The sequence below is a fragment of the Macaca fascicularis genome, chromosome 4 (genome assembly GCF_037993035.2).
Source record: "Macaca fascicularis isolate 582-1 chromosome 4, T2T-MFA8v1.1".
Classification (NCBI taxonomy): Eukaryota; Metazoa; Chordata; class Mammalia; order Primates; family Cercopithecidae; genus Macaca; species Macaca fascicularis.
This window is the reverse complement of record NC_088378.1, coordinates 69,881,676-69,904,610: the sequence shown is the minus strand read 5'-3', so window position 1 is coordinate 69,904,610 and position 22,935 is coordinate 69,881,676. Positions and strand designations below refer to the sequence as shown.

General features: G+C 41.2%; 1 protein-coding gene across 2 annotated transcripts in view; it reads right to left on the bottom strand.

Annotated features, from left to right (window-relative positions):
• The window catches only part of PREP (prolyl endopeptidase), a 133,677-nt gene that overhangs the window by 54,321 nt on the left and 56,421 nt on the right, over window positions 1–22,935 (bottom strand). For both annotated transcript variants that reach the window (XM_005552253.4, XM_045391289.2), the window contains exons 8-9: window positions 9,786–9,977; window positions 5,309–5,506 (exon numbers count right to left, since the gene is read on the bottom strand). In XM_005552253.4, the coding sequence (XP_005552310.3) occupies window positions 5,309–5,506; window positions 9,786–9,977 (390 nt within the window). The remainder of the gene's footprint in view (window positions 1–5,308; window positions 5,507–9,785; window positions 9,978–22,935) is intronic.

Sequence of the window (22,935 nt, the reverse complement as noted above, 5' to 3'; positions counted from 1 at the left end):
AATAGCAAGAGAGGACTATTTGTCAGGGACTTGGTTAATCCCCACCACAGTCGAAGGCTCACTGCAGACAAGTGCTTAGAACAGAATCTGGCATGAGGGGTGCTATGTAAGTGTTCATCCTCATCATCACCATCTCATGCAGCCTTCTTTTTTACAACACTAGTAAGTGTATACATTTTAGAAGATTCGAATATGAGAAAAGGTGAGAAACCTAATTGCGGAAATTTAACTGGTCTTCCCCAAGCTGGGTCACTTAGGAATTCAGGTAAAAAAAAAAAGTGGTAGACTTCATCTAGCGCCATTTGACCTGGGAGGTCACTGACAAAAACCTCAAGTGATTTGCCCAGGGTCAAGAGCCAGTCAGGGGTCTCTTGATAAACACTCTGGGGCTCCTGCTACCTGACACCTACCTCTCTGTGGACACTCATGTGGACAGCAATCACGGACCAAAGATGATCAGTAGGAATTACAAAATTGCCTTTCCAATTTGGATGATCCCAGTAATTGTGCACAACACAAAATGACTACTATACATACTAAGAATTCCAGCTTACGAAACACTAATTAAACATTTCCCGAATTTAATGCTACTACTTACTTTTTTTTTTTTTTTTTTTTTGAGACGGAGTCTGGCTCTGTCGCCCAGGCTGGAGTGCAGTGGCCGGATCTCAGCTCACTGCAAGCTCCGCCTCTCAGGTTCATGCCATTCTCCTGCCTCAGCCTCCCGAGTAGCTGGGACTACAGGCGCCCGCCACCTCGCCTGGCTAGTTTTCTGTATTTTTTTAGTAGAGATGGGGTTTCACCGTGTTAGCCAGGATGGTCTCGATCTCCTGACCTCGTGATCCACCTGTCTCGGCCTCCCAAAGTGCTGGGATTACAGGCTTGAGCCACCGTGCCCGGCCAATGCTACTACTTTCTAACATTTAAGAACAAAATCAAAGAAATAATAAGACAAGTCATTAATGTTTGAAAACAATGACACTGCTATGGTTTATAAAACAGAACTAGTCATCCACAGAGTGGCTGGTGTGGAAATAGCACCTCCCCACATAATACTTTAAACATATGCTGTCAAGTCTATGAAAAATCGATTTAGTGATCCCATCAGTACTTGCTGGAAAACCAAAAACCAAACAGTACTCCCACAGGGCACATTTAAATGGAATAATCATTATTAAAATGTCAGTCCTTTCTTCTCGACTCCTCTGTGTATGCACTTCACTAACAGCTGGGAAACAATACGCTGCCCCCGACTGGAAAGGAGTAATACATTCAGATCAGTGAGCAGCACAGCCGCCAATCCTTATGAATGTTGTCTCAATTCTCATGATTACAGACAAACTGTTTTAAGGTGACCATAACAGGGTATACGATTAACACTGATAGTAAGATGTATAACATGACTCAAGTATTGATTTTCTTAGTTTAAGTTACGCTTGGATATTTGTTAGAATATACCTTTATATATACTTCCAGTTGCATTCTGTGAGCATGCATTCTAATTTACCAGATATACTGAACATTGCACTTGCCTAAATCAATGTAATCTTGAGGGTAAAAGGCTATCTCTTGTGGTATGTTTTAATTTTTAAGAGCTTCTTGGAGTACCTGGTGCCCCCCACAAACACAAAAAGCATGTGAATCTTTGAAAAAAAGGACAAATCAACAACAACAACAACAACAACAACAACAAAGACAGCGTGCAGACCAAGCATGTGCCATTTGAGCACCTGCCTCACCCTGGCATCACCATGACCTGTAGTACAGCAAATGACAACGGCCTAGGGAGCCAAAATTCCCAGCTCTGCAAGTTGCTAGCTCAGTGACCTGAGACAAGGCTCCAAAGTACTAGAATGCAAGTTCTGTAGTGAAAGACAATGAGTAGGAAATAGACTCTAAATGCCTGTTTATCTAGAAAGGTGAGACATCAAATCTAACCGCAGAATGAAATAAATATGTAACAGGGGCTGGTTACTGTTCACGGAAAGAGTTTCAAATGCCTGACCTCCCTATTCTTCTGTCCTGTGCACCAGAAGTGGTGCCCTGAAGGAGGCTGTGTTAAACCTGGAGGTATTGGCACTTAACATATTTTATCAATACTTTCTAATTACAGATCCATCTAGGTTAGCCCCTTCCCTATTCACAGCATAATGTGAATCCCTATAATCTAATGATGCTTTGTGTCCCATCTGATTTGGCTCACAGAGGATAAGAACAAGGAAGGTGGGGTTTGAAGAAAACATCCTAGAATCATAAACCAGAGTTGGTCAGGTGATCGCTAGGAAATAAATTTCAAAGTTTAAGTCTGAAAAAAGAGAACTGAACTATGGAAGTCCCTTAAGGCCAGAGGAGGTATCTGGACTTAAGAAGGAGGCAGGGAGATGAGCTGGTATGTTCCCAGTGTAATCTGAAATAAATGTAAGGAGAAGCAGGAGTAGTCAGGAGAAAGAGACAGCTCTAGGAGAAGCCATCAAAACAAGAATCAGGGGATCCGAAAAGTCACGTATGTAAAAAGGCGGCACACTTTGTAACCCACAGAGATTTTGTTTTAACTGATTTTAGGTTGGGTTTTAACATTTAGACAACAACAAAAAAAAACAAGTCTCAAAAAGTTTAGACTTTCACTGATAATCCCTGAAAGGCTTTTCTATGATTTGTCACCCCTGACTCCCAGAGCCATGCATATAGGACTGCTCTACAAGATTATTACAACACGCAGGTCTGGAGCTCACCCTAGGCAACTCTCCAAGGTTCCACAAGTACAGAGTTCACAGGTTCAACCACTAAGTGGTTTGAACCACAGGGAATAAGTGCACTGTGCTCTAAGCTGCTACGGCTGCCTGTTTTCTTCCAAATGGGACTCAAGGTGCCAAAGTAAGTCATAAGTGGCTTGGGCTCAAGATGTGTTTTCACCATGTACCTCCAAGGAAAACAAAGTCAGCTGGTGTGCACCTGCCAGAGGTACCAAATGTCTGCAGCAGGAAGCTGGAGCTGCAGTTATTTGTGACCCTGGGGCTTTCCATATAATTGAGTGCCTCTGCTCTTTACTGTAGTAGTGAACAGCTAGCCTTCAGACACCAGTGCAAGACTACTTGTGAGCTGATGTGTATATACACACACTGACAATCCACGCTTTCATGAGATCTAATCTAATTATCTGATGGCTGTTTTTGCATTTGGTCTCACAAGATCTGAGTGTGGAAGCCCCTTTCTCTGGTTTTAGAAATCAAATTGCATTTGGGAGAGAAAAGAGAAAAATGGAGGCAAAACTAGTAAAACGAGACAGACAAAGCTTGGTCAGAAAATTAAAGCTTGGTCAGAAAATGCCTGGCAGTACAGAACGAGGAACACACTTCTCTTTTCAAATTTCACAGCCACAGTCACGGATAATATTTCATTGCTTGGCACAGAACCCAACATTTTACACTTGGACAATAAGCCCTTTCTTCCCCAGGTAATGATGAGCTTGTTCCTGACATAAATGGTCACATGCGGTCACTGAAGGAGGTTTACAGGCCTTTGGGGACTCCAGCTTTTATTAAGAGCAGGTGAGTCACCCTCACTGCCCTCCTCATTGTCCTTTATCCATTTAAACTGTTTAAGATACAAAATTTTCCAAAGTAAAACTTCTGTACCCAGTGTAAATTTGAGGAAATAAACTGTGGGTACTGCAGCAGTGGGTTAAGAATGGCTATCTAGAAGAAATGATTTTCCTCATCTGTCCACTGGCTGCTGCTGTACTCCAGGTTCTAGGGGGAAGAGGGAATGGGGGAGGTGCAGGACACCCTGAAGTCGAATTCTTGAACAGTCGCTTCCTGGCTTCTGGCCCTTGCACGGTTTCCACATTCTTGTGGGTGCTTTTCCTAGTTTCTCTTGATCCACTGCAAGGTGCTTGGGAAAGTAAAGCCTGCTAGATTTTCAAGGTATACTATCAGACCTATTTACAGAACATTATTCTTTTGGTTTTAATAACCCTGACAGAAACCTGCCACCACAATAAGATTCCTTATGGATTGCCTGCTCTGTGACTCAGAGGCTCAAAATAAAAGTGCCGAGACATCACTGTCAACTGGCCAAATCCCAAGAGGCGGTCGGGGCCACTTGAGCACCTGCCTTGCTCTCCCCTAAGACTGCTTTTTTTGTCTAATGACCAAACGACTGTAAAACTGAGTGGGACAAAAAGCACTTCGGAGGAGTTCAACATATGTGCATAAGGAAAGTGCAGACTTTTTTTCAGTCAGATTGCTTTTAGGACAGGGTCTGCCTGGTCAACTGCAAACTGCCAACTGAGCCAGACTCCTGGGACAAACCACAGTGTGTGTATGGCCATGATGCTACAAAAACAGTGCAGACGGATGGAATGGAGGAAAAAAACAAAACAAAGCAAACTGAAGGTGACCAATTTTTTTTTAAGTTAAAAAGAGAGCTATGTTTACTTTGGGGAAAATTAACTCACACCATAAAATGTAAAACCACAACTTACAAGTGTTTCCCTTACCTACTAGAACCAAATAACACACATTTTTTCATGATGTAAGACTATACTTTTAGAATTACATTTTATTTTGGTTTAACAACAGCAGAATTGATTCTCAGCTTATTCCAGAGAACTTTTTTTTGTCAGATGTAGCTAAATATTTTACATTTTCATATCTGCACTGTGTTCTTGTGCATATAGACCAAAGACTGAATCAAACGTTGTATTCATTGGGACTAATTTTTTTTTTTTTTTTGAGATGGAGTCTCGCTCTGTTGACAGGCTGGAGTGCAGTGGTGCAATCTTAGCTCACTGCAACCTTTGCCTCCCGGGTTCAAGCGATTCTCCTGCCTCGGCCTCCTGAGCAGCTGGGACTACAGGCACATGCCACCACGCCAGGCTAATTTTTGTATTTTTAGAAGAGACTGGGTTTCACCACGTGAAACCACCCTGGGTTTGCCCAGGATGGTCTCGATCTCTTGACCTTGCGATCCACCCGCCTCGGCCTCCCAAAGTGCTAGGATTATAGGAGTGAGCCACTATGCCTGGCCCATTGGTACTAATTTTTAATCAACCTAGAACGTTAGCTGTTCCTGGCTCCAGAAGAACAGAGACTTGGAATATAAGATTAATGAGAGTGCCATTTTAGGCATTTACCTTTCCCTTTGTTCTGGGCATCTGTTCTAGCGTTTTATTCCCAGTAAGTAATTTTGGCTATAATACAGCATATGTGATTTTCAATAACATAGCATTATACTTCCATTTCCCCCAAAGAAACCCAAACACCAGTCTGATTTTTAAAGTGAACAGCAACAGTGAAAAAACACTTACCTGGAGATAAAAAGGAAGTAAACTGATAGAAGATTTCAGTGTCCTTCTTCTGACCGCTGTACCCCACGATGCTGCCGACCTCAAGCGGGAAGGTCTTAAGGAGAGCACCAGTAGTCAGGTCGTGGAGCTGTAGAATGTTCTTGACATCATGGAGGTAGCATAAGACCAAGAAGTTGGACCTGACACAAGCTACCCATTCTGAAAGGATAAGAAGGAGAAAACACCTAATGCAATTTTAAAAATTAATGAAAACATATTTAATTGAGCAACAGTTCCAGAGCTACACATAGGACTATATGTAGCAATGAGACTTGCAACGTCACTTTTACTTTTTTTTTTTTTTTTGGAGACAGGGTCTTGCTCTGTTGCCCAGGCTGGAGTGCAGTAGTGCAGTCTCAGCTCACTGCAACCTCTACCTCCCAGGTTCAAGGGATTTTTCTGCCTCAGCCTCCCAAGTGGCTGAGATTACAGATGTGTGCCACCACGCCTGGCTAATTTTCATATTTTTAGTTGACAGGGTTTCACTATCTAGTCCAAACTGGTCTTGAACTCCTGGCCTCAAGAGATCTGCCCGTCTCGACCTCCCAAAGTGTTGAGATTACAGGCGTTTACAGGCGTGAGCCACCGTGCCCAGCCTGATAATTGGTTTTAATTATTCATCTAGTTTTCAACACATTCCTTTAATAAATGACTATTTTATTTCCTCGGCCAAGGGCTTTTGATGACCTAGATAATGTCTGGAATAGTAACCCTGCCTTCCTATTTTGTGCCCATTATCATGCTATAGGAGCTATAAGGAGGAAAACAATAAAAGCCAAATCATGGTTCATGTCTGACAGGATTATTAGATAAAAATGTAATAAGCCCTTGTTATCCACCAGATTCCCTGCAAAGTGCTAGAGAGACAAGTAGTAAGATGAGGTCGATTCTGCTCGTGAGACAAAATCATATAAAAATGCAAGTAATAAACCATAAACAAGGGTAAGTGACTGGTTGGTTGAGGATCCAAAACAAATGACAGCCCTAAAGCAAGGGTTGAATTGAGTCTCAAGTACAGGAGTGTGGAGATGGAGGGGAAATGGGGGCTAGCAGGAAAAGCACAGCATCCTATGGGATGAGGTGCAGGAAGATAGGCGACTCCTGGCACGAAGGCCAGAGCCAGGAATGGGGAAAGGAACAGAAAGGACAGAAAGAAGACTGGTAAAGAGAACAAATGAGAGATCTGTTTTCAAGAGGAAGAGCTGTTCAGGTTAAGGCAGATGGAGATGCTGGTGGTGGCCTGATAGGCCATCCAGTGAGCCAGGTAGAGGGGAGTTTAGTTACCTGTGACTGTGGAGCCACTGTTTGAACACAAGGGCAACACAAAGATGGCATTAATCAAGGATGCATGTGTCTGACAGCTGAATGCAGAACAATGGAAGTCTACGGAGCGGAGAAGAGTAAGAGCACTATTGCAACAAGCCGGGGAGAACACCACATCAAGCAGGGGATCAAGTCTGGGCAGGAAAGAAAATAAATGAAAGGTACTTCCCAAGAAGAACAGCCAGGGCTTGATGCCTGCAGGGATATGGAGAGTAAGGTAAAGAGTTCTCCTCAACTCCCAGGGCTGCAACTTGCAGTGACAGAGTTCAGTGACAGAGCTGGAAGAGTAGGAGTGAGAGGTGATGAGGAAAGGAGAAAACGAAGGGCAAGCACAGAGGTCTGCCTGAGGTAGGGCCAGGTCCCCCAGAGGGAGAGACACCGCAGCAAGTGGAAGCGAGGACAGGGCTACAGGTGACAGGCCACATGTGCTGAACAGACAAGCCTTTCTTGGGTTTCATGTGGTAGGGTGGGGTTCTTGACGCTGCTTATTTTGATAACCCAAGAAACTAGCAGTTCACGTTTTTAGGATGCTAGAATTTATCCACATGAAAAACAAGATGTTGGCCAGAGGGAACTCTGAGGGTCACCAGGGGCCTTGATCTTGGGCTGCTGAGATTACTACGGCAAGCTTTTTTTTCTCAAGTGAGAACATAAAGAAGAACTCATACAACCAAAAGTAATTTGCTCATTCTCCAATGCACTTTTTAAAAAAACCTCAGTCAGGCAACATATTTCATGTGGCTTAATGTTTTAAAGAGACAAAAGTATGGGGGGAAAATGAAGTAAATTATAGCCGTCAAAGAATAATCAATCTGGGTTAACTATGAGTACATCAGAATTATAAAACAGACAAAAGTGAGTAACAAAAGGACAAGGTGATTTGTAGACTGTCATTAATAAAAGCTCTGACTTTACAGCTGTACTTTATGACTCATTTCTAGGTCTTTTTTCTCAATAGGGCGCTCCGTGCTAATGATATATGGCACATTCAAATTCAACCATGCTTCTCTTTAAACTGATGAGTTCTAGTGAACACTGAAGGTTTCCCCTTTCCAGTCTGAAAATCTTATAACTTTTCAGAAGGAAGGTTATACAAATACATCACCCCCCTCAACAAAATCTCCTAGCATTAACCTGCATTGCATTACATCTATAAGATGGAATGTCACCTTAAGGCATAGTTAAAACCCCTCTTTTGACTTTAAATGGCAGAAATTCAGATGCCTTGGGAAATAGTTACAACATCCATGATGGTGTCCTATACAAGAATCACTGTTTAATCCTGACCTGTGCCTGAAAAACTCCTTGAGCACCTACACGAAGACTTATGCCACCTAAGTCTCATTGGGATGCACCAACGCATGCATGAGGTCTGTGCATGAAGAATAGAATGCTGAACCTGGCATGTAGGAAGCCCTCACTAACTGCTGGCTATAACTACCCTTAGGGGGACATTCCTGCCTTGGTTTGGACAGAAGCCATCAGGCTATCAAAGTGACCATGAAACAGATTCACTACACAAAGATATTGAAATAAATGGTCAAAAATCTGTTTTGTGTCTTGTGGATCCCTCATCCAAATATAAATAAGGGTCAGAATGTGAACAGAGGGTTTTGAGGAGACAGGTGATAAGATTTCCTCTTGCTCTTGCCTGTAAGTCCCCCACCCTATGGGAGGGTGACAAGATTATCACCTTCTACTGACCCCAGCCTAACACAGACAGGGTACCGGTGCCTGATCCAGACCTGCAAGTTATAGGGACTGTGCCTGGAAATCCAAAAGGCAGGACAATGGCAAACAACTTGAGAGGAAGAGCCTGGAATGGGTTGCTGTCTCAGGGTTACAGACATGAATTTCGAGCAGGCATGCGGTTGTCTTGGGTCCTGTCCAACAGAACTGCCTACAGGGGTATGGAGATCTAAGTACAAAAGGGTTGAGGGGTGCAGTCAGGTGCCCAGGGGCTGAACAGACTCAAGAAAACACCCAGGAGTGCTTTCTCCAGGGTCAAGGGACATGCAGAAACAAGGGACCAGCAGGAAGTGCCCACAGCAACCTGTGATCCCGAGAGAAGCAGCTGGAATCAGCTGCTCCCCTGCCACCCCCAAGCAATGCTAGGTTTAAATACCTGCCAGGCACAGAAAGCACACCACCTTGAGCGAGAGAGAAATAGTTCCTTATTGATCAAGGACCTGAACGTGGATCTGCCTGACTCCAAGACCTGTGCTTTAATTCACTGAAAAACACATTTTAGGACTGCTTTATCTCAGACAGGGCCACTCTGTAGATCTCAAGGGGGACTTTTTTTCCTCATTATATACCACATGTATCTGCATTTTTAAATGGTCCTATTTTATCCTCATTCAACCCAGCAGCAGAAGTTCACCACCACCAAGTAAACTTCCTTGGCCTAATGGTACTGAACTCTTCTTTTGTGTAAAAAACTGTCCCCAAATTAATGAGTTTTATTCTAGTCAAAATCAACTTTCATGCAACAAATAATTTATCAAGCAGCATATCATTTTTGGAAAAATCACAGAGAATGAATAAAAGGGAACTGAAAGGCTCTCTGTGAAACACGACTGATATGGAAGTGACGTTCTCAAGAGGTTAACATAGTTCACTGCACAAAGCAGCAACTGCGATGGGTTTCAATTCGATCTGACAATAGTCTATTCCCTTTTCTAATAAGAGGGCTCTAAATCCACACTAAGATCAACAACAGGGATACTGCCAATAGCCAAAGGTTACTCAAAAGCTTAAAGCTAAGGATTCTAAATCTAAATAGTTTTAAAAATTAAATGTTCGTGATAATTACCAGACATTAAGTATACAAAGACAACTGACCTATTTTTTTAAAAAGCAGTACCTTCGAAGTCTGAAATCCTACCTCTACAATTTTTATGAAGACCCTGCATTTCTACATGATATAGTACTAAGCTACAAAGATATGACACAATGAAAACTTGGATGAACTATTTAGACACTTCATTCCTGATGACTACAGGTTGAAGGTTTTTTATCTTGTAACAGGTCACTAGAGAATGAGAGATGCACTAACTTGTTGACGTTCTCATAAAAAATAAGAGCACAATTTTCAAGTAACATGTGTTCTCACCTAAGACATCTTTCTCATGCTCAGGAACAAGCACTTTCCACTTAGACTCTTCAGGATCCCTGAAGTCAATGTTGATCACGCGATAGTTGGGAGAATGGCGATTCGTCTTGAACGTGAACACCGTCCCCTCATTGGTCACGTAGTCATATTCTCCTTCAAAGTTGTCGATCAGTTTTACCCACTTTAGGATTCCTGGCAAGAGACCAAGCATTATCATCTCTCTAATGTTTAAAAATGGTGTTACTTTGTGTGTAGGGAGGGGAGGGTGGATCTTTCTTATCCCTAAAACATAAAGCAGAGATATTTGGGAGATCTAGGGCATGAAAAGGAGCAAGGACCAGTTGTATGCGAATTGAAAAATGCTAAGGAGCCCTTGAAACACTCGGCAAGGAGGGCAGAATGAAGGACCTCTCTTCCCAGCCCATCACCCCCACAAAATCTGGTAAATCCTCTTCCACCTGAGCCAGCCTCAAATCTGGGTACTTCTCTCCACCTCTCCTGCCATCACACCATTCCAAGTCGTCGTCGTCTCCCTCCCAAGTCTTTGTGTTCCACAGCAGTGGCTCCCAACCACGGACACTTTCACCCCCAGGGAACATCTGAAAATGTCTGGAGACATTTTTGGCTGTCACAACTTGAGGGTGGGGCTACCACTGGCACCTAAAGGGTAGAGACCAGAGATGCTGCTAAACATGCTACAATTCACAGGACAGCCTTATAACAAAGTAGCAGCCAGCTAAAAAGGTCAATAGTGCCAAGTCTGAGAATTCTTGGTCTATAACATTAGCTTCCTGCCTGGTCTTCCCACTGTCACACTTGATTTTCTCAGTATGGCAGCCATCACAATATCTCAATCTTCTAAACTGGTCCATGTTAGTGCCCTTAGAAACTTTCAATGATTTCTCCATTATACTTGAAATAAAATAAAAATTCCTTCCCATGGTCTTGCATGCTATAGTCCTTTCCCACTTAGCCAACTTCAGATGGTTCCAATACTTGCTTCACTTCCTGTCCTTTACTGGCATTGGCCTTTATTAGATGCCACTTTTAACTGGCACCCAGTTTGTTTCTTCACAGCACTTCTCTCAAGATATATTTATCTATTTATTTTTGTTTGTTAAAAGATGAGGTCTCTCGGTTGGGCATGATGGCTCATGACTGTAATCACAGCACTTTGGGAGGCCAGGGAAGGCGGATCACTTGAGGTCAGGAGTTCGAGACCAGCCTGGCCACATGGTGAAACCCTGTCTCTATTGAAAATACAAAATTAGCTGGGTGCGGTGGCACATGCCTGTAATCCCAGCTTACTTGGGAGGCTGAAGCACGGAACTGCTTGAACCCAGAAGGCAGAGGTTGCAATGGGCTGAGACTACACCACTTCACTCCAGCCTAAGCAGAGTGAGACTCTGTCTCAACAACAACAACAACAACAACAACAACAACAACAACAACAACAAGAGATGAGGTCTCTCCACGTTGCCCAGGCTTGAACACAGTGGCTATTCACAGGCATAATCATAGTTCACTGCAACCTCCAACTCCCGGGCTCCCAAGATCCTCCTTGCCTCAGCATCCCGAGTAGCCAGGACTACACGTACACAACCTAGTGCCCAGCTCTTTCTCAAGATACAATTATGTATTTATTTGCTTATTGTTTGTCTTTTCATTCACTGTTTCATACTTGGCACAAAACTGAGTGGCAGGTAACTTGAAACATACAAAATAAAATTTTCTTTGGCATAAAAGGGACATTTTCCAGACTTTAATACTAAGAACTAGAGATGATCATCACTAAAGAAAATTTTCAGTACGTCCATATCATCATCATTTAAATAGCTCCCTAAACGCCACTTTTAATATTTAAAGTTGAAACCACAAAATCCCTTGGAAAAACATCTGTTTTACCATGTGTTTGACACAGATGATGTTCAGAGAACATTTCAAAAGTTCCATAAACAAAAAAGTTCTATGACTTCTAAACTACTAAAAGGCAATGCCAGATCTTAGCTATTCTCCAATTATCTACTTTTAATTTCACAGTGAAATTGCTACACTAATTTGGGTAGTTCATTTACATTCCTTGAATCTCTCAAGGCAATTTTACATTCATTATCTCATTCATCTCTGCAGCATATCTTCATATAATTTGTTATTGAATTAAACTTAACAGGGAAATAAATTCCACCATAGAAAGAGTTCTGTGGTCATATGTTTGGATTAAAACCCCAGTTCTAATACTATTTAGTTGGGTGACCTCGAGCAATCTCTTTATTCCTTGCTAAGCTTCAGTTTCTTAACTGTAAACTAGCAATAATAGGTAAATATAAAAATACTATAGGGCCAGGCGCAGTGGCTCACGCCTGTAATCCCATCACTTTGGGAGGTCAAAGCAGGAGGATCACAAGGTCAGGAGATTAAGACCATCCTGGCTAATACGGTGAAACCCCATCTTTACTAAAAAATACAAAAAAAATTAGCCAGGTGTAGTAGCCGGCACCTGTATTCCCAGCTACTCAGGAGGCTGAGGCAGGAAAATGGCGTGAACCTGGGAGGCAGAGCTTGCAGTGAGCCGAGATTGCACCACTGTACTCTAGCCTGGGTGACAGAGTGAGACTCCGTCTCAAAAAAAAAAAAAAAAAAAAATTCTAAAAGTAACTATTAGTACCTTCCCCACAATAAAAACTCAAATTTAAAATAAGTGATTAGAGGCTGGCTATGGTGGCTTACACCTGTAACCCCAGCACTTTGGGAGGCCGAGGCAGGCAGATCTCTTGAGGCCAGGAGTTTGAGACCAGCTTGGACAACACAGCAAAACCCTGTCTCTACTAAAAACACAAAAAAAGTAGGCAGGCATGGTGGCACACACCTGTAATCCAAGCGACTTGAGAGGCTGAGGCAAGAGAATTGCTTGAATCCAGGAGGTGGAGGCTGCAGTGAGCCGAGATCATGCCACTGCATGCCAGCCTGGGCGACAGAGCAAGACCCTGTCTCAAGAAAATATACATAAAATATTCCCATATGTTATTGAAAAGAATGTGTATTCTGAAGTTGTTGGGTGTGATACGGTAAACATGCCTATTATTAGGTTGTTAATCAGATTGTTCAAATCTTCTATATATTTACTGATTTCTTTTAGCCATTCTGTCACATAAAAGGTATATTAAAAAATGTTCATCTAGGCCGGTGAATTTGTCTGTTTTTGCTCATATTTCTATTAATTTTTGCTCCCTGTATTTTGTAATCATGATGTTAGATACACAAAGAAGTATCACATCTAAATAAAACTGAATTGAACCTTTTATGAAGTATTATCTCTAGTGATGCTTTCTGCTTTAAAGTCTACTTTCACATTAAAATAGCTACAGCATTCTCATGGTAGTATCTTAGACCAGTTATTAATCACTTTCTCATTAGCTATGTGATGCCTTCAAACAGGCATTTTCCCCAGCTTTTCTAGTTGTCTTCTGCAAAATGGTTTGTCTCAATCTGTAGTTTATCATTTTTGGAAAGAGTCTGCTCTTTCTGTGCCTATAAACTTCTGTGTCTATAAACTCAATGTCCACCTTGTGATGGGCTGTATTCTAGGTAGTTCCTTTATATATCTACATTCTATTTCACTAATTATCTCTTTGGCTGTGTCTAATCTCTTCCTTAGCCTAATAAATGAATGTTTAATGTTAATAATCTTTTTTTAAATTTTTTTCTTTTTTAAAAATTTCTAGAAGTTCTACTTGGTCATTTTTCAAATCTGGCTGGTCATTTTTTACAGTATCTTATTTATTGCTCATCCTTTCAAGCTTCTTGTTTATTTTTTAAAAGGAGCATCACACTGTTTAAGTATATTTAATATATTCATTTTTCACTAGGCATCTGATAATTTGACCAGCAGCCAGTATTTCTGCTGGCTCTAATTTCTCATGCTGGTGAATTTCTTCATCTGATTTATGACCTTTTTTTACTGTGAACTGCTGATTTTCCTTGAAACATTATCTGTGGAAATTCTTGGAGGCCTGGGTTGAAGTAGCACTTTTTTAGAGATGTGCGTTTCCTTTCTTGCCTCTTGGGATGCAACCAACCTGACAGCAATATAATTAAATTCTTGGCATGAGGATTTTGGATTTCATTGGGACAACCAAGTCAACCTGCACTCATGTGATGGCCTTTCTCGTGTTTTAGGAGAATTCACACCCTGTCTTCCCTTACCCCTTCTAGTGCCTAGGTAAAGACAGGCAGGTTTCCTTACTGTTCACTCCCGATCCCCAGCCTCTCCACTGGCAAATTTATTTTTATCAGTCATCCTAATATTGACAGTATGTCTCAGCAGACTCCCAATTATGCTTTATTTCCTATCCCCCTTTCCCTCTTTCCCCAGCAGAAACATTCAGGGACAATCCAGCTAATATTCCAGCACTCCTGCTTTCATTTCATCTTTGGTCTTTATGGTTTCCCTTCTTTCATGCCAACTTAGCAATATATTTGGAAAGATACTTTATATTTTACATTTCAGTTGTTTCAACTGGGAGTCATTCAGAGTATATAAACTGCCAAACTCCCAGAAACAGACGTCTTACAACTAATTTTCAACTAATTTGAAAAAATGTTCATAAACTCTGCATCTGAGTTGCAATTAGCTTTTTTTATCCAGTGATAAACTACTAACCTCAAAAGACTACTCAGCAGGTGATCCACTCAAAGGCAATTCATCTTGGTCTACATAAAACAATGCTTTAAAAAAAAAATTCCCATTCCTTAAAGGAAAAACAATTTAAGAAAAATATTAGCTGGTAATACAAAATTGGAAGAGAATAAGAAAATGTACATTTGCTTATAATAAGAACAATGAAACAATTTTCTGGAATATGACATTTGTAGACATGAAATCTTGGCTCAGTGAAATGTCAGATTCCTTAAATGTTCCCCCAACAATAAAGCATCTCCTGATGTGAAACCTTTATTTCACAGAGTAACCACCTTATGGTTGCTACCTGACAAGGTCCTGGAGCCAGTGATATTTGTTATGACCCCTCCCTACCCAAAGTCACTAAAGTATGCACCAACGGCAAAGCACAGTAGAAATTTCCTTCAGTCCTGCTATCTAATTAGATAAGCCTGAAGATGTGGCACAAATGAAAATCATTCAAGCTCCAGGAGGGAGGTTCCAAGAGGGCCAAATAGGAACAGCTCTAGTCTACAGCTCCCAGCGTGAGCGACACAGAAGACGGTTGATTATTGCATTTCCAACTGAGGTACTGGGTTCATCTCACTGGGGCTTGTCGGACAGTGGGTGCAGCCAATGGAGCATGAGCCAAAGCAGGGCAGGGCATCGACTCACCCGGGAAGCACAAGGGATCGGGGAACTCCCTTTCCTAGCCAGGGGAAGCCGTGAAAGATGGTACCTGGAAATTCGGGACACTCCCACCCTAATACTGTACCTTTCCAACGGAGTTAGCAAACAACACACCAGCAGATTATATCCCATGCCTGGCTCAGCGGGTCCCATGCGCACGGAGCCTCGCTTGCTGCTAGCACAGCAGTCTGAGATCAAACTACAAGGTGGCAGTGAGGCTGGGGGAGGGGCGCCCGCCATGGCTGAGGCTTGAGGAGGTAGACAAAGTGGCTGGGAAATTCAAACTGGGTGGAGCCCACCACAGCTCAAGGAGGCCTAACTGCCCCTGTAGACTCCACCTCTCGGGGCAGGGCATAGCTGAACAAAAGGCAGCAGAAACTTCTGCAGACTTAAATGTCCCTGTCTGACAGCTTTGAATAGAGTAGTGGTTCTCCCAGCAGAGTTTGAGATCTGAGAACGGACAGACTGCCTCCTACAGTGGGTCCCTGACCCCCGAGTAGCCTAACTGGGAGGCATCTCCCATTAGGGGCCGACTGACACCTCATACAACCGGGTGCCCCTCTGAGGCAAAGATTCCAGAGGAAGGATCAGGCAGCGACATTTGCCATTCTGCAATATTTGCTGTTCTGCAGCCTCTGCTGGTGATACCCAGGCAAACAGGGTCTGGAGTGGACCTCTAGAAAGCTCCAACAGTTTGCAGCAGAGGGTCCTGACTGTTAGAAGGAAAACTCACAAACAGAAAGGATATCCACACCAAAACCCCATCTGTACGTCACCATGATCAAAGGCCAAAGGTAGATAAAGACACAAAGATGGGGAGAAACCAGAGCAGAAAAGCTGTAAATTCTAAAAATCAGAGTGCCTCTCTCCTCCAAAGGAATGTAGCTCCTCACCAGCAATGGAACAAAGCTGGATGGAGAATGACTTTGATGAGTTGAGAGAAGAAGGCTTCAGACAAAAGGTAACAACAAACTTTTCTGAGCTAAAGGAGGATGTTTGAAACCATCGCAAAGAAGTGAAAAACCTTGAAAAAGATTAGATGAATGGCTAACTAGAATAAACAGTGTAGAGAAGACCTTAAATGAACTGATGGAGCTGAAAAACCCATGGCAAGAGAATTACATGATGCATGCACAAGCTTAAGTAGCCGATTCGATCAAGTGGAAGAAAGGGTATCACTGACTGAAGATCAAATGAATGAAATGAAATGAAAAGAGAAGTTCAGAGAAAAAAGAGTAAAAGGAAATGAACAAAGCCTCCAAGAAATATGGGACTATGTGAAAAGACCAAATCTACGTCTGATTGGTGTACCTGAAAGTGATGGGGAAAATGGAACCAAATTAGAAAACACTCTTCAGGATATTATCCAGGAGAACTTCCCTAACCTAGCAAGGCAGGCCAACATTCAAATTCAGGAAATACAGAGAACGCCACAAAGACTCCTTGAGAAGAGTAACTCCAAGACACATAACTGTCAGATTCACCAAAGTTGAAATGAAGGAAAAAATTTTGGGGGCAGCCAGAGAGAAAGGTCAGGTTACCCACAAAGGGAAGCCCATCAGACCAACAGTAGATCTCTCGGCAGAAACTCTCCGAGCCAGAAGAGAGTGGGGTCCAATATTCAGTATTCTTAAAGAAAAGAATTTTCAACCCAGAATGTCATATCCAGCCGAACTAAGTCTAACAAGTGAAGGAGAAATAAAATCCTTTACAGACAAATGCTGAGAGATTTTGTCACCAACAGGCCTGCCTTACAAGAGCTCCTGAAGGAAGCACTAAACATGGAAAGGAATATCCGGTACCAGCCACTGCAAAAAACATGCCAAATTGTAAAGACCATCGATGCTAGGAAGAAACTGCATCAACTAATGAGCAAAATGACCAGCTAACATCATGATGACAGGATCAAATTCACACATAATAGTATTAATCTTAAATGTAAATGGGCTATATGCTCCAATTAAAAGACACAGACTGGCAAACTGGATAAAGAGTCAAGATAAATCAGTGTGCTGTATTCAGGAGACCCATCTCACATGCAGAGACGAAATAGGCTCAAAATAAAGGGATGGAGGAAGATCTCCCAAGAAAATGGAAAGCAGAAAAAGGCAGGGGTTGCAATCCTAGTCTCTGATAAGACAGACTTTAAACCATCAAAGATCAGAAGAGACAAAGAAGGCCATTACATAATGGTAAAGGGATCAATTCAACAAGAAGAGCTAACTGTCCTAAATATACATGCACCCAACACAGGAGCACCCAGGTTCATAAAGCAAGTCCTTAGAGACTTACAAAGAGACTCAGACTCCCACACAATAATGGGAGACTTTAACACCCCACTGTCAACATTAGACAGATCGATGAGACAGAAGGTTAACAAGGATATCCAGGAATTGAACTCAGCTCTGCACCAAGTGGACCTAATAGACATCTACAGAACTCTCCACCCAAAGTCAACAGAATATACATTCTTCTCAGCACCACATCGCATGTATTCTAAAACTGACCACATAGTTGGAAGTAAAGCGCTCCTCAGCAAATGTAAAAGAACAGAAATGATAAAAAACAACAACAACAACAACAACAACAACAACAACAACAACAAAACCATCTCTCAGACCACAGTGCAATCAAACTAGAACTCAGGATTAAGAAACTCACTCAAAACCACTCAACTACATGGAAACGGAACAACCTGCTCCTGAATGACTCCTGGGTACATAATAAAATGAAGGAAGAAATAAAGATGTTTTTTGAAACCAATGAGAACAAAGACACAACATACCAGAATCTCTGGGACACATTTAAAGTAGTGTGTAGAGGGAAATCTGTAGCACTAAATGCCCACAAGAGAAAGCAGGAAAGATCAAAATTGACACCCTAACATCACAATTAAAAGAGCTAGAGAAGCAAGAGCAAACACATTCAAAAGCTAGCAGAAGGCAAGAAATAACTAAGATCAGAGCAGAACTGAAAGAGATAGAGACACAAAAAACCCTTCAAAAAAATCAATGAATCCAGGAGCTGGTTTTTTGAAAAGATCAACAAAATAGATAGACCACTTGCAAGCCTAACAAAGAAGAAAAGAGAGAAGAATCAAATAGACGCAATAAAAAATGATAAAGGGGACATCACCACCAATCCCACAGATATACAAACTACCATCAGAAAATACTATAAACACATCTACGCAAATAAACTAGAAAATCTAGAAGAAATGGATAAATTCCTGGACACATACACCCTCTGAAGCCTAAACCAGGAAGAAGTTGAATCCCTGAATAGACCAGTAACAGGCTCTGAAATTGAGGCAATAATTAATAGTCTACCAACGAAAACAAGTCCAGGACCAGACAGACTCACAGCCAAATTCCACCAGAGGTATAAGGAGGAGCTGGTACCATTCCTTCTGAAACTATTCCAATCAATGGAAAAAGAGGGAATCCTCCCTAACTCATTTTATGAGGCCAACATCTTCCTCATACCAAAGCCTGGCAGAGACACAACAAAAAAAGAGAATTTTAGACCAATATCCCTGATGAACATCGATGCAAAAATCCTCAATAAAATACTGGCAAACTGAATCCAGCAACACATCAAAAAGCTTATCCACCATGATCAAGTGGGCTTCATCCCTGGGATGCAAGGCTGGTTCAACATATGCAAATCAATAAAGATAATCCATCATATAAATAGAACCAAAGACAAGAACCACATGATTATCTCAATAGATGCAGAAAAGGCCTTTGACAAAATTCAACAGCTCTTCATGCTAAAAACTCTCAATATATATATATAAACTAGGACTGATGGGACACATCTCAAAATAATTACAGCTAGTTATGACAAACCCACAGCCAATATCATACTGAATGGGCAAAAACTGGAAGCATTCCCTTTGAAAATTGGCACAAGACAGGGATACTCTCTTCTCACCACTTCTATTTAACACAGCGTTGGAAGTTCTGGCAAGGACAATCAGGCAAGAGAAAGAAATAAAGGGTATTCAATGAGGAAAAGAGGAAGTCAAATTGTCCTTGTTTGCAGATGACATGATTGTATATTTTGAAAACCCCACTGTCTCAGCCTAAAATCTCAAGCTGATAAGCAATTTCAGCAAAGTCTCAGGATACAAAATCAATGTGCAAAAATCACAAGCATTCCTATACACCACTGACAGACAGAGAGCCAAATCATGAATTAACTCCCATTTACAACTGCTACAAGGAGAATAAAATACCTAGGAATCTAGCTTACAAGGGATGTGAAGGACCTCTTCAAGGAGAACTACAAACCACTGCTCAATGAAATAAAACAGGACACAAACAAATGGAAGAACATTCCATGCTCATGGATAGGAAGAATCAATATCGTCAAAATGGCCATACTGCCCAAGGTAATTTATAGATTCAATGCCATCCCCATCAAGCTACCAATGACTTTCTTCACAGAACTGGAAAAAACTACATTAAAGTTCATATGGAACCAAAAAGGAACCCACATTACCAAGACAGTCCTAAGCCAAAAGAAGAAAACTGAAGGCATCATGCTACCTGACTTCAAACTATACTACAAGGCTACAGTAACCAAAACAGTATGGTACTGGTACCAAAACAGAGATATAGATGAATGGAACAGAACAGAGCCCGCAGAAATAACACCACCCATCTACAACCATCTGATCTTTGACAAACCTGACAAAAACAAGAAATGGGGAAAGGATTCCCTATTTAATAAATGGTGCTGGGAAAACTGGCTAGTCATATGTATGAAGCTGAAACTGGATGCCTTCTTTACACCTTATAGAAAAATTAATTCAAGATGGATTAAAGACTTAAATGATAGATCTAAAACCATAAAAACCCTAGAATAAAACCTAGACAATACCATTCAGGACATAGGAATGGGCAAGGACTTCATGACTAAAGGACCAAAAGCAATGGCAACAAAAGCCAAAATTGACAAATGGGATCTACTTAAACTAAAGAGCTTCTGCACAGCAAAAGAAACTACCATTACAATGAACAGACATCCTACAGAATGGGAGAAAATTTTTGCACTCTACCCATCTGACAAAGGGCTAATATCCAGAATCTACAAAGAACTTAAATTTACAAGAAAAAATCAAACAACCCCATCAATAAGTGGGTGAAGGATATGAACAGACATTTCTCAAAAGAAGACATTTATGCACCCAGGAGACACATGAAAAAATGCTCCTCATCAATGGCCATCAGAAAAATGCAAATCAAAACCGCAATGAGATACCATCTCACACCAGTTAGAATGGCGATCATTAAAAAGTCAGGAAACAACAGGTGCTGGAGAGGATGTGGAGAAATAGGAACACTTTTACACTGTTGGTGGGAGTGTAAATTATTTAAGTTCAACCATTGTCGAAGATAGGGTGGCGGTTCTTCAAGGATCTAGAACTAGAAATACCATTTGACCCAGCCATCCCATTACTGGGTATATACTCAAAGGATTATAAATCATGCTGCTATAGAGACACATGCACACATATATTTATTGTGGCACCATTCACAATAACAAAGACTTGGAACCAACCCAAATGTCCATCAATGAAAGGCTGGATTAAGAAAATGTGGCACATATACACCATGGAATACTATGCAGCCATAAAAAAGGATGAGTTCATGTCCTTTGTAGGGACATGAATGAAGCTGGAAACCATCACCCTGAGCAAACCATTGCAAAGACAGAAAACCAAACACTGCATGTTCTCACTCATAGGTGGGAATTGAACAATGACAACACTTGTACATAGGATGGGGAACATCACACACCGGGGCCTGTCATGGGGTGGCGGAAATGGGGAGGGATAGCATTAGGAGATATACCTAATGTAAATGATGAGTTAAGGGGTGCAGCACACCAACACGGCACATGTATACTCATGTAACAACCCTGCACGTTGTGCACATGTGCACCTTAGAACTTAAAGTATAATAAAAAAGAAATGTAAAAAAAAAAAAAAAAATTCAAGCTGCAATGAACAAAAAACAACAGGAAGGTGTACGTTATTGTCTGCCACCAAATTCTGAAGCATTAACCTTAGCCATAAATACATAACTACACATCATAAGCTCATTCAGAATAAGGAATGTGGCTGGATTCACAAAAGTCTAGCTATAAGATTTGAAAAATAGTCCAAAGTACAGGCCCTCACAGGGCCGGATGTTTTAAATGAGAGCTCTTGAAATTCTTTTGCTCTCCTGAAATCTTGTTCTACAGGGCTTTGGTAGAGAAATAAATCAAGAGAAAAGGTATTTCAGTTGAACAATGGGGCTGATTTTTGCTACTCACAAATTAGAACACTGTTGATTTAAATGGAAAACAGGAAAATCACTTTTTAAAAACAAACATGATTTAACTCTTTAACCATTTCACTTTTTGGCTACCTTCTCTGAGATTCTTTTGTCTATAAAGTGGCATTATTCACTCTGAAGCCAAAAGAATTTTCAATTCCCAAACCTCCCTACATTCAAATGTTAAAATTACTTTTTATAAACCTGCTTCTTAGTGGGGACCGATTCATTTATCAAATGAAGATTAGTTTAAAATAAATTATCTTACGCTTTTCCTAGAGCAGTCATACTTTTATTACTTTCTTTGAAAAATCATCAACTAAACTATATTAACTACTTTTCATAGAAAATGCTGTGCAAGCTCCCTGTTAATGGCAGCTAAAGTGCTTTTATACTTTACAAAAACTCTAAGGGCTGGACATGTGACGACAACAAATGCTAGGAGTGGTCAGGCACTGAGGCTGCAGGGCACACAGGCTGCTGTTGTCCTGAATGACTTCCTTCTGTCTCAGTCTGCCACATGATTAACAGTTAGAACACAGGCTTGGGAGTTAAACTGACATGGATCTAAGTGTTTAAATGGCATTAGGAAAGCCAGTTGGCCTCACCAGCCTCAGTTTCCTGGGGATAATAATTCATGCTCCTCAGAAGCTGTTGAGAAGACTGAATGAAACGCCTACATTTGTAGCTCAGAACCTGACACATAGGAAATGTTACATAAACAGTATTAACTATTATTCCAAATAACACCAGTGTTCAAGTGACAAAAGTAAACTGAACATGTTTTAAAATTAGTATAAATACTCATTTTATCATTAGTATTTTGTCTTTTACATAGAATTTCCTATTTTGGGTCTTGTTTTTATACCGTCTTTTGACGTCCCAATTCTTTTTCGTTTTCCCGCATTCCCACTCTGACACGCAGATTTCCTACCAACTCCCTGTCTTCTCTCTGAGGCCCTCCTCCCTTGTTCCCTTGTTGGTTTGCTTTTAGCACTCAGATGACTTTGCTAAGCTTTGGACAGCTCCTTTGCTTAAAGCTTCTCGAATGTTTATCTCCCCTTTTCCACTCTATGCCCAAAGAATGTTCAGCCCTATCAGGCAAGAACAAAAGAGTCAATATCATCTCTGCTACCTAAAAACAAGAGCTGCATTAGTCAGAGATGGTGAAACGACCAATCTACATGTCTGCTAAATACCACATTTCCTTTTATGGTTATGTGTTATCATATAATGCAAATTTAATTCCTAATGGAGGAAAAAGCCAATTTTCTTTGACACGAAAGCATTAAAATAAAAATACGGTAGGTACTGAATACTTTATCAATCTAAAACGATCAAACTTTTAGCAAAAAAAAGGAAAAAGCACAGAGAGGTTAGTGAAAGTCTGGGCAAATCCCAGGTAAGCTGTTATTTCCTTACAGAAATCAGCATGTCACCACCATCCACTTTTTTTCCCTAAACTCCTCATAAA